At 40.4% G+C, this 13,339-nt stretch overlaps 1 protein-coding gene across 3 annotated transcripts in view; it reads right to left on the reverse strand.

Moving 5' to 3' along the window:
• FER (FER tyrosine kinase) overlaps nucleotides 1-13,339 on the reverse strand; it is a 162,839-nt gene that overhangs the window by 30,832 nt on the left and 118,668 nt on the right. For all 3 annotated transcript variants that reach the window (XM_035100139.2, XM_035100138.2, XM_060280166.1), the window contains one exon: nucleotides 9,965-10,088. In XM_035100139.2, the coding sequence (XP_034956030.2) occupies nucleotides 9,965-10,088 (124 nt within the window). The remainder of the gene's footprint in view (nucleotides 1-9,964; nucleotides 10,089-13,339) is intronic.

The raw sequence follows: 13,339 nt of genomic DNA on the forward strand, positions 1-13,339 counted from the left end.
TATTTCTCTCTTGATAAGTTCATTCTAAAACCATCAGCTTCTTTGAGGTCAATAATAAATGTTCTCATCCTAGGAGACTAATTGTTCAACAGGGTGAAATGCACATTTTATATAGCCAATCAATGTTATACCTTTTAACATAAGCATTTCTTTCTAATTCCCAATTTGTTCTCTTTTTGTAGATTATTTCTTCATCAGCACCACATCATGCTGTGTGACATAAGCACAGTGCAAGCTCTCATTCAAACAAAGGAATCTGGGCTAGAGTGTGTAACACACAAGCACACCCCTCTATTCTAAATAAATGTTTTGCATAAGTGTTAATCTGTTTATGCAAAGAGTATGCACAAGGAAAAGCACGGCTCCACATGCAGGTGCTTATCTTTGGATCCCAGCCATGGTGTCAGGCTGAGAAGCACTCGGCATGTAATTTGAAAGCCAGGTAATGCAATGAAACTGAACAGACACCTGCAGGAGCAGACAGGGTGGGAAGACATACGGGCAAAGTAGATACAGTACAAGGTAAGGGAGGGAGGCAGGATCCGCACAGAGAAGTGCAGCCATAACAATAGAGTTGAGAATTGCTCAGACCAAAGAGTCAGATGAAGATTCTGGGGATTTATTGGCTAAGCTCAAACCACATTGGCCAATTACATCACCAGGAAAACTGCTGAGTCAGCCTGGGCACGTAAAATAAAAGGCTGCAATATTCCATTTGATCGCACCTCAAAGCAACAAACAGCCGTTACAGGTATAGAAACTCCCTCACCTGATAAACTGCCACAGTAGTGTTAGGAAGGAGTCAGAATATTGCTGCAAGGATTTTGGGCTCCAAATCCCAAAGTTAATAGTAGATAAAGATAATATTTTCTTTCAAAGAAATTATTAACTAATACAACATCTCATTGCCACTATGGAATTGAGGCACCTGTAACCTTTTGGACAAACAACAACAACAAAAACCTCCAAAGCTAATATTTTGATGTCCTCATTTCCTTCAAGCAGGTTAGACAGAAATTCTAGTACAGAATAGTTTTCTGTGCAGAAAACTAAGCCACAGGAGGTCGCACCAAAGAGGAAAAGCTGGCAATGTCTTCATCCCAGTTGTAACAAAAAGAACATAAAGTATAAAAATGCAGAAAATAATCAATTCTCCAAAATGGCTAAATGCCAAACAGAGAAATGTAAAGGTTAATTTTCCTAAGGAAATACACTGGCAGATAACACAAACCTTTTCGGGTTCTAACACATTATCTTATGAGTGCACAACCAAGAGGAAACAAAACCCACAAATTAATTTAATTGATTGAAATTATCAGATACAAGCCTTTCCCAAGCTTAGTTAACGTATATTCACCCTGTTTTTAGACAATGAAAAATAAAGGAGGAACACAGGAAAGATTTGTTAAAGAGTAGCATTACAGGGATAGGACCATTCATAAACCACTATCAAAGTCTGGGGTCAATAAAGTATTCAATAAGATTTACTTCAATTGCATTTAGCAGATTAGCGAGCTAACACAGAAGTATTCTCAGACAGACCCTCTTGGAAGCTTTTTGAAAGAAGATTATTGAGTGAGGTATGAAAGACTGTCATCACAAGTGGTATACACAACCAAAATATCAATTCAGGAATTACCTTTGCTGGACTGAATGGCATCAAAATGTCTTTGATTAGAGAGGATGGAATGTGAAGAACTGAACATGAACTACATCCCCTTCATTTATTAACTAACTAATTCAATAAAATGCTCTTTTTATCAATTTGTCTTTTGGGGTAGAAGAAACAAATTGAATTCCTGCTCATTGTTTAAGATAGACTATGATTATTTTATAAAACAGGAAATGTTCAGTTAGTTTGGTTGGTTTCCCAAAATCTACAATTATATATTCAGTAGAAACTTCAATTATTAACTAACTAACTAACTAACTAACTAACTAACTAACTAACTAACTAACTAACCTAACTATATATACCATCTGAAGATCACAGGACAGTTGACAGTATAAAAACACAAAAGATGCAACGTAACAACAACAAATACTCCTGACATATTTAAAACACCATAGACTGTTTAATTAGGCAAGAGGAATGTTTTCACCTGGCACCTAGACATACGCAATGACAGTGCCAATGAACCTCACTGGGGAAAGCATTTCACAAATGGGAAGCCACCACAGAGAAGGCCCGTTCTCATGTTGCCACCCTCCACATCTCTTGCAGACAGGACACACAAAGAAGTTTTCAGATGAATTCAGGGTCTGGGTTGGTCCATATGGGGAGAGGTGGTCCTTGAGGTACTGCGGTCCTGAGTTGTTTAAGACTTTACAGGTCAAACCAGCACTTTGGACTGGGGCCAGAAACTAATTGGCAGGCAGTGCAGTAGGGCCAGGATAAGCATTATATGCTCAAACCATCTTGCCCCGATGAACAACCTGACCGCTGAATTCTGCACCAGCTGAAGTTTCCAAACCATCTTTAGAGGCAGCCCCACTGCCTTAAAGTGTGCAAGAGTAACAGCTGTGTTGAAATACCTGAAAAGCCAGATTCCCTTCTGAAATAGTTTAAGAAGATACTGCTAAGGTATGCCAGGATAAAGCGAGTAAGCAACCCTTGGGGTAATGGGACCACAACTAAAAGGTGGCATCAGTGTGGGAGAAAGTGATGCAGCAAAAACAGAAATATACCACTTTGTCACAAATCCCTTGATGGGGACGGGGGAGAATGCCTCAACATTATGGTTGGAATGAGGTTTTTTAAAATAAGAACTTACAGTGCTAAGTCAGGCTATTAAAAAAATCAAATAACAGCTTTATGAAATCGAAGAGTCTAGACAAAATGTCTCATAATAGATTCTCTTCCATGAGCCGCGACATTTATAATAATGCAAAGGAAGTAAATCTTCTTTCACACACCTAGAGACTCTATCCATCTCTTGTTCTCTGACCTTTAAAATGTGATTATATATAGAAATATATCTCATTATTCAGACCCACTTTAGTCATTCTGATAAACATTTTGAACAGGAGTGAAAGGAAATAATACGCATAGGCAAGCATTCACCTTTACTTGAACTGTGTGCTTGTCTTTAGTCTAAGAAACTATCATCCCTAAGGCAAAATGCAGTGTAATTATTTTGTATATAAGTAATCATCCCGCATCAGTAACAATTATCTTGAAATATGGTGTCAACCTGCCATCGAGACCCCTGCCATGAATACAAACCACACACCAAGTCCATTATTTCTATAAGATACAAATATCAATCTTTTAAAACAAGCTAGTGTGAAAGGAATGTTTATGTCTAATCAATTCCATGTTTGCCCTTATTGCTGGCAGTTTGATCCAATGGATCTGCTTAAGCTGCCACAACTTAAAAACTGTGGTTTGTGCAATATTAGAAGGGCGGGGGGTTCCTCCCCTCCCCTCCCCCAATGCAGATTAACTGGTGCTCAAGAAATGACTGCAAGCCCCATGCAATATGTACTTCACGGTGAAAATCAAGTGGTAAAAGGTGGCTGCATTGCAGATTTTATGCCTTAAGTGGGTGGAGTTGAGAGGAGAATGATTGCAGCTGCAAAGAACTATTGAAAAATTTATTCCATGAATCTTGCCTAACCTGGAGACGAGTAGCTAATAAAACAAACAAAAAGATTTCTACATTGGGAAGAAGATCCACGAGATCTCATATTGTATGTGGTCAAGCAGACCTGGGGACCTTATTGCTCTCCCAAAATACCATGGGAAGAGCATGAGGATCTAAAGCCGTGGTTCCCAATGTGGGGCACATACCCTGCGTTCTTATCCTGAAAGTACGCAACCTGCAGCGTACTTAACCCGAGGTATGACTGTAATAAGAATTATATGTTGGGGGGGGGCATCAGGGTTTTAGATATGCTTAGGTGGGTTGTGAACCATTGGTCTAAAGTATTGTGGGCTCTCACAAGAAGGCCCTGTAGGCAAAGTTGATAAGACTCCAAAAGAACTGAATGATATATGCAGTTTAATGTATTACAGTATAGGTAACCATGTGTTCCCTGGTATAGACATTTTTACTGGGAGGTTGATGCAGAGGGGATTCTAGGGACGGAGACCATAAGCACCCTGTATCATCATTAAAGGTAAAGGTAAAGAACCCCTGACAATTAAGTCCAGTCGCAAACGACTCTAGGGTTGGGGCGCTCATCTCGCTTTACTGGTCGAGGGAGCCGGCGTTTGTCCGCAGACAGTTTTTCTGTGTCATGTGGTCAGCATGACTAAGCTGCTACTGGTGAAACCAGAGCAGCGCACAGAAATGCTGTTTACCTTCCCACCAGAGGGGTACCTATTTATCTACCGTACTTGCACTTTGACGTGCTTTCAAACTGCTAGGTTGGCAGGAGCTGGGACCAAATAACAGGAGCTCACCCCGGCGCAGGGATTCGAACCACCAACTTTTCGATCGGCAAGCCGAAGGCTCAGTGGTTTACACCACTGCGCCACTATGCCTATTGTCCATATGCTCATAGCTGTGCCATGACTTAAGAGCAGGTCACAGTGGACCAACTAAATCAGGCCTGATCCCTGCAGTACCAGTAGTGTTGGGATTGGGTCCAAGAGCAACCACAAGTTCACTTCCTATTAACTGAACTTTCTCTGAATTCAGTTTAATAAATTTGAGTTTGACAATACGGGAATAGTTAATAAAAGAAACACATTTCATTTTTAAAAAATATTACTGCACTTAGTCTGAAAAATAAAAATATGATTTAACAATGCACATTGTTACATAATGCACGATGGCATGTAATTTTTTTTTTAAAAAAGATATATTTATGTACCCAACATGTTTTCATTCAGCCATGGATCTACATTATGGCTCTTCTGCAGCCAAAGGGGTTTTTAATTACTCAAATTGCAAATATGATAATAGCAAATCGGCCTGTTCATGCAATTTATGTACGAAATGTTTCCCTATATTCAAGGGAGAAGGAAGGGGAGGGGAGGGGAAATATCATTCTAGAGAATTAAAATTGCTCATTAATGATCAGATGTTATTCTGCTACCTCAGTGTCTTAAATGGTGGGGAACTAAGCACTACTGGAACTGTATTAACAGAAAAACTCCATCACATAAAATTTACATAAATAAAGGGGGGGAGAGACAGTTGAGGTAAAAGGGAAGGAGAACAAGAAATTAAGTGGTATGTTTAGCTTATTGAGAGGCAAAACAAATGCTTGTCTTCAAAGTTATGTTAAACTGCATGTAAAAATGAATCTGCCCTGGCAACTTATTATAACACAGCTCTTTCTCCAAGACATAAAAAAGCCACAATATTGCAATGTCAATGTGATGAATAACTATGGATCCATAACAAATGAAATGAAACAGGATAATGTTCACCTGTCTGTGACCCTTGGTGGATAACACTGCTGTCAAAATAACACTCTATGTAATGTGCTTCAAAGCACAAGAGACAGCTTGAAAACCAATAACTCAAATAAAAAATGCCCAAGAGCACCGTCGAATCTTCCACATACTCTGGTTCAACTCCAGTTTATGCCTTGAAGGCCTGTCTGTAGTTTTGAAGGTACATTTAGATGAAACTGTGTGAGTGAGACCCCAGAAGCCTTTGGGGAAATACACGCAATCTAGACATGATCTCCTTTGCTACGTCTGTACTGGGTAAATGTGAATAGAGAATCCAGGTAATCTGCAGTCTGTAAAGATCAAGGATATATATTTTATATTTCACTCTTTAGCTACACTAAGATACTCAGAATCATCAATGAACTGGTAACTGTACTAAAAAGCTGAAATCATTTTCAAAACCTGAGAGCTAAATTGTGCAAATGTGCACTAGGAAGTGACTCTAGAGGAGCTATCCATTGTACTAAAACAACCAGCAACATTATCTGAACCCTTTCTAACTTGGAAGACATTCTTCTTGCACTGTGCGCTCAAAAACAGAACACATAGTCCTTCAAATGAAACTGACGTATACTGCATCAACTACCCATTCTAGGTACGCATAGATTGCATGTATGTAAATACAGTGGAACCTCGAGTTGCAGATGTAATCCATCCCGGAGGCACGCCCGCAACTCAAAGCGTTCGCATCCAGAAGCGCGGTGTCTGCACATGCATGTGCCGCAATTTAACGCTTCTGCGCATGCGGTGAAACCCAGAAGTAACCATTCCGGTACTTCTAGGTTGCCGCGGGATGCAACTTGAAAACACGTAACCTGAAGCAGATGCAACATGAGGTACGACTGTAAAGACTGGGAGCATCTTCACAAATGAGGACAGTTACCTTGCTTATCAGTTATATTAGCAATTTCCCATTAATTTTATTAATTACATTTGGGATTAACTGAAGATATGAGCTCCTCAGATCATTTTCTAAAATATTATTTGCACTCTGTCTTGATGACTGTACAAAAATGCTCCAACTTGCCCAGAAATCATGATTTCAGCCTAGTAGCCTTTCTCTCCATTTCGATATACAGTCATACCTCGGTTTGCGACTGCAATCCGTTCCGCGGAGCCGGTCACTCCCTGATGCATGCTTCTGCGCGTGCGCGAAACACCGATAGAGCGCTTCTGCGCATCTGAGCGCCGCAGAACCCGGATGTAAACACTTCCGGGTCCGCGGTGGTCGGAAAACTGAGGTTTGACTGTATAGAAATAAGACACTTTGTATAAAGAGGGCATCCTTGAAGTGATTGCTTTGGTCTGCTGCAACAAAAACAAATGTGGGGGGGGGAGAGATCTTTTGGCACCTTCAGACTAGAAGGTGATATTTGGCATCACCATTTGGTATCCTGCCCCCAAATACTACCCCACCAACATATCAAGAGTTCTGCAGTTAGTATGAAACAAAGCCCATCTCCCTCTCCCTCCACTCCCCACTCCTTGCCCTCAAACTCCACCCCACATCTCTATTCCAAACCCACCCACTATCCTCCAACTATCTCCTGTTCATAAAAGACCTCAAGTCTCTGTAAAAAAAGGGTGTTGTGCACAACATAGCAGGTGGTGAAACGCTCACCAGTCCATGCAGAGAAGTGGATGGCAAGTGCTGTTAGCTAATGTTGCTGCTCCTCTTCTACATGGTCATGGGTGCACAAGCATGGTGTTGCCTGCATGGCATGACTGGGCATGTGCAGCCAATTTCCTGTGTACACCTGTCAGGCTCTCAGCTCCACATCCCTATGCTGCACACTGTGAGGAAATGCATGGCAGCTGACAGGCAACACTGCACTTGACCCAGGTGACTCTCTTTAGTGGACCAACTCAGAGACAGGAAGTGGGCATGGGCTAACCAGGCAGCAGAAGTGGCAAGCACCAGGGGGAAAGTACACCCACCCACCCACCTTCTGAGGCTGATGCCAGGGTCCAAACCTGCACCACAAGATCTGTGGCTAGAGGTACTACTGCCATCAATTGAAGCACCAACTATTTTAAATGTGGTTTTTGTGGATGACAGCTACCTACTTCATTTGACTAGCGTTTTCACATACACAAAAAGGGACCAACGTCCTGAACAACAGAACAAGAACAAATCTTCTATTCATTTGAATCTATGGTTGTGGCAGTGTAAGAACTCAATTAGGGTACTAATATGAATCTGAAAACTATCATGAATACCTATTATTTGGGGGGGACTAATTTTTATAAACAGTTCAAGAATATTTTGTGGAAGGGCTGTTTATTGTTCATCATAGTCAGAAGATCAGTAGCTCACAGCATAGAGCACACGCTTTTCATACAAAAGGTCCCACTTTTGATCTTTGTCATCCATCTCTAGAGACAGCCGGGAAAGACTTCTATCAGAATCTGTGGAGAGCCACTCCAGTTTATACGGAGGGGCAATACCGAGCTACAAAGACTACAGTAATGGTCTGATTTTGCATAATACATGTAAATATGTGGTGAGACAGCAGCTGCTGCTCATGACCATGGAAATGGCTGCTGATCTCAGAGTACAGTCCAACTCATACTAACCTCTCTCCACAATGCTGCATATACCATCTCTTTCATGTACAAAAGCAACATGAAAACAGTCCTCCTTAATATTCTGCAATACTGATCTTTAGAGTGCAGACAGGTGCCAATAAAAGCTGCAAGAGTAACAAATGCAGACCTGGGCACCTGATGCAAGGTTTCAGGCAAACAGGTGGGGAACCTAATAAACTGAAGAGAAGTTTCAAATATGGCTGCTTTTGTTAACAAAACAAAAAGGATATTTGTTTCTCAGTCTCATGATTCTTATCTGAATGAAGCTGGCTGAGTCTTAGACATGCACTACCCCCTTTCTTGTTCAGAGGTGATAAGTAGCTTGCATTTCAGTTTCTAACTCATTGTTATTTAGCATTCCGTCAAACTTTGGACAAACTCTGTTGAGTCCTAACCATGGTTTACTGAATCAAGCCAACTTCAAATTGTTATGTGGTTAAGGTTAGCCACAATGGGGAGAGGAGGGAATGAGTGCTCTGGCTTATTCAAATCAAATCAAACCATAGTTTCATGCAGGGATAGGGAACTTGTAGTCTTCCAAATGTTACTGAACTCTGATTCCCAGTAGCTCCACTGAGCCTTGCCAATGGTCAGGGATTATGAGAGTTGTAGCCTAAAACAATCGGAGGGCCACAAGTTCCTCATCTCTTGTTTAATGTTACGTCCCACTCTAACCTCTTGAATTCATATCTTCGAATTCCATAACAAACATCAAATGAGAAATTTATGAAGAAAACAAACTTTTCCAGCTGAAATTTCACAAATTACAGAAGTCTTTGTAGGGAGGGACAATTATGAACAAAACAACAGTACAGTGGTGCCTCGCTAGACGAATTTAATTCGTTCCACGGGTCTTTTCTTATAACGAAAAATTTGTCTAGCGAATCCCATAGGAATGCATTGATTTTTTTTTATTATTTTTGCCCATAGGAACGCATTAATTGAATTTCAATGCATTCCTATGGGAAACCGCGATTCGCTAGACAAATTTTTCGTAAAACGAATTCGTCTAGCGAGGCAACCTCCACTAGAAAAAACCTTTCATTAAGCGGAAATTTCGTTAAGCAGGGCATTTGTTAAGCGAGGCACCACTGTAACCTTCTAGGATGAAGGAAATTGTATAGGATTCTCTTTTTAGGAAAGAAGGTTTAAGTTGTCCTAGGAACTGCAGAACTGAAGGGAGGCACATTCTGCAATATACTTCCCAGAAAAAAAATTCATGGAAAGGGTAAGTTGAGACTGACCCCAACTATAGGCTATAAAAGACACAGTTTTTGGTTGTTGTTTTTTTGTGTGTGTGTGCTTTCTCCCTCTTTACCAGAAAAAGCCACCTCCAACAGTGGTACCAAACAGAAGCACACTTTGGCCCCATTCACTGGCCAGAGGATTGCTGTGCTGTAGGTTTTGTTGTTGTTTTGCAGTCTTGAAGATCAATCATTTAAAAGGGAGGCTACAAATAAATAAAATCCAACTGTCTACCATATTCAGGTCTGAGCACTGGTGTTTCTCAAGAGAAACAATGAACAACTTTACTTAAGGCAGGGTTTTAATTTATTAAGTCAATGACCCACAGTCTATTACCATACGTTAAACTATGTTCTTAAGATAGCATTTCACGTGAAGCACAGCTTGTCCTCACTGACAATGAAATATGCAAATTATACATTCAATTCAGATGCCACACCAAACTAAATTTATGAGCCTGAGTTCTGAAGGATGCATAATAAAAGCAGATAATCAACAATAATAAACAATGGGTTGCTTGATGTATGTGCCTAATGTTTATGTTCTAAACTATGGTCAGCACAAAGTATGATTTGGTGTGCTGTCACAATTGTGCTATACATATTTATTATTCCACAACTGAACCCAGTCATCCATTTATGTTACTATTTAAATATTCACACACTTGTTTAGATATTCGACTGATCAAATTGTAAGGCAGAACATCTGAATTGATCTTACCTGTGTATACAGTTTTTGGATTCGAGATACGCCATCCCAGCAGCAACATCTAATGAAAATTTCACTAGCTGCTTGGTTTTTAGCTCATCCTTCTTCTTTCTTAAAAAGGAGAGGAAATCACCTCCTAGAGAAAGAGACAGATGGACAATGAGACATGACAGGGATGATATTCCCATTTATCTCTCATTAGCAATGCCTGGCTGAACAGAAGGTATTACACTTCAGCTGTGTTTTTCAACCAATTTGTCTGAGGCTAGGGTAAAAAACAACCTGAAAATGCAAAGAGCACATTATTGCAGATATACAGCTTCCTTAATTTCCCCTAAATATTACTCTTCCAGAAGGCTAAAATGGCACATTGTACAGCAACACTTAAGCAGCAGTATATATGGGTAGAATGCTTGATCTCACTTCTCCTGTACATAAATGCAATGTGTAACTTGAAAAGAAGAGTGCTATTTGCTGGGGATGATGAAAAAGAGGTGCAGTCAACACCTGGTCACTTAAAAAAAATATGGCAGGTGGGTGGGAAAGGTTGGATCCAGAGTTGCATTTAGTAAGAGTTCTACTGGTGCTGGGGAAATGGGATGGAAGATTATTTTCGCCAGTTCTTCCTCCACTATAGCCTCCCACAATCTTCTCCAGAGAGTTGGGGACAGGGTGCTCTTGAACAGCATGAGAGCTGGAGCTGGGAGGTTGCAGGAGGAAGGGAACATTGGCAAAATATTATCTCTTTCCTTCCTCCAAATTGGAGCCTCTACTGGATCCGTGATTCCAAAAAGCTCAACAACTTTGGTCAACCCAATGGGTAGAACACTTCCAGTTTTTTTTATATCAGTCTCTTGGAAGTTGGACATCCCTGATCTAGCTCATGGCTGGCAGCAGAATTCCAAGGTTTCAAGCAGGAGTCTTTCCTAGCAATGCTTGGAGATGGCAGAGATTGCGCCTAGGACCTTTTGCGTGCAGACTGTGTGCAGTGTGACATGCACTGGCCCTTTACAGGAAAACAACAACAACAAAAAAACCAAATCCCCATACAACTACCTTTGTTTCCTTAAGTGGTCTTTGTTTCTTAAATAGCAGCCTGCCAGGGCTCTTGGCAAACACGTCTGGATATAGGAGGGATTCTCAAAAGCTGTTTGTGATAGGGTATTGAGGCTGTTCAAAGAAAAATGTGAAAAATCCCACTGGGTGTGCTCAAACCCTACAGGGTCTCTAAAGTAGTTCTTTGGATCCTAGCCAGGGTATCCACTTGCATTTTTATACTGCTCCACCCCAAAGGCTCACTTAGAACTGAGCAAGCAAAGCACAGACAAGGATAACCCCAAAAGACTGAATGAACATTATCTTGAAGAACCAAGTTCACAATGTAACTCATAACTTAACAGGCAGTCGTAAAAATAACGGCACAGACTTTCACATCTTAAAGCACACAGGCTGTTGTTTGTGATACCAGCCCAGCCGTTACTCTGTTCGAAGCTCGATTAATTTCAGTGAATCCTCTGTCGGGTGAGTTTCGTAGTTTTACACAGAAGCATTCCAATTCCAGATCAGATTTTGGGTGTACTTACATTACAAGAAATAAAGTATGAGATTATTAAGAGATGGGTTTATTAACAGCAGACTCAATCTTCTAATTCTATAGCCCTCAGATAAGCTGCCATATTTATGAGAGGGATTAGCATCTTAATTGACAATTTCTGGGTTTTTTTTTCTTTTTACCATGTCTTCCAAGGTTCTGGGCTTCTTTAGATAGGAGGACTCAAGAGGTGATGGCTTAATTGCATGTTCTTTAATTAAAGGTTTATAGAAAAACAAGCCAGCCTGCTTAACCCTCTGATTGTTTGCTCACCTATATTGTCTTCTGACAGCAGCACGTTATCTATTTTTTCCCTCTGGTAATAGTGTTTTCACAATTCTGAATCATATTTTACTCAAATCTTAACACATTCTGGCATTTCATAAGAGCCTGAGAGTAGGTGAATAAAATTCAAATTGTCGTGGCATGAGTCAAACCTATCTCCCCCCCCCCACAAAAAGACTTATACAGAACCTTCAGTGCATAATTATGATGCACTAAAACAGATATGAATGTAATTGTTTTATAGCTACAAGGCTATATCTACATGAAACATTACATGCTTCAGCAGCTGTAAACATTGTGAGAGGCAACCCCCCTAAAAATGGGGCATTTGTGGGCTCATAAGATTGTAAGACAGCTGACAGCCAAATGACACTACCCACAAGTTTCCCCACCTAGTGATAATGTGGCACAGTACTATGTAAATAGTTTCTGCTAATAAATACAGTTACCACATCTCACTTTTGTGCTGTAAGATGTTCAAGGAAGACCTTTACTAGCTTTAGCTTCTGCTGAATGGGCAAGCACAGCAGGGTTAACGCTGCCAGCCTTCACATTTGCAAACATCTGTGTAATGCAGAGTGGGTCTGCCAACAGGCCTAGTGCCTGAAGCCAGCTACCCGTAGGGCACATCCTTCAGGATCCTGCCATCTTCCATTCTGTGGACATGACCAAGCCAATGTAGACATCATTGAGACAGAAACATGAATATGCTAGGGATGTGGGCTTGGAAGAGCACATCTTTGTTTAAGACTCTGTCCTGCCATGTGATGGCCAAAAAAATCTTCCTGATGCAGCACATTGAAGTGTCGCTACTGGTGGGTGTAAGTTGCCCACAACTCACTTCCATAAAGCAATGGGCTGAAAATGCAAGCCTGGTAGACCTTCAGTTTGATATTGGTTGTTAGCATCACATTCTCCCATTCTCTCTTTGTTTTTTAGGATTTTTAGTATTCAGGATACAGTGGAGATATAGAATTTAACTAAAACCATGCAAGGAAAAATATTCTGCATGAAAATTGATTTCTTATCAATAGATGGTTTTAATTTGGGGAACATGTAAGACAATAGTCATTACTTTCTTAGCTTCAGCAATTAATGTACATATAATTGTACCTCCCCGCTTTTCACATTATTCTATGATGCACAGTTAAAAAAAATAGCATTACTTTTTTCTTTTTTTAATGCACATACTGGAAACAAAAAAGAAATGATCAAGAGTGAAGTATAGGAAATATAGTGTCTAGCTATAATTGCTAAAGTAAACAGAAATCAACCCCTTTCAGATACTATATTACTGAAGTAAAATTCAGTAAGGTAAGTATGAGAAATATTTGTGGGTTTTTTTAAAAAATATACTAACCATTTCAGGGTTTTATTTTGAAATAGTTGTCACTTGCCAGGTAGCTGAGACACCCATATCCCCGATAAGCTCTTAGAGTCAGGTCTGTGAAGTTTTAACAGGGCAGGGGATGTGAGGAGGTCTGTTTGTCACAAGTTGCTACTTACCTGCT

Source organism: Zootoca vivipara, chromosome 11, assembly GCF_963506605.1.
Source record: "Zootoca vivipara chromosome 11, rZooViv1.1, whole genome shotgun sequence".
Taxonomy (NCBI): Eukaryota; Metazoa; Chordata; class Lepidosauria; order Squamata; family Lacertidae; genus Zootoca; species Zootoca vivipara.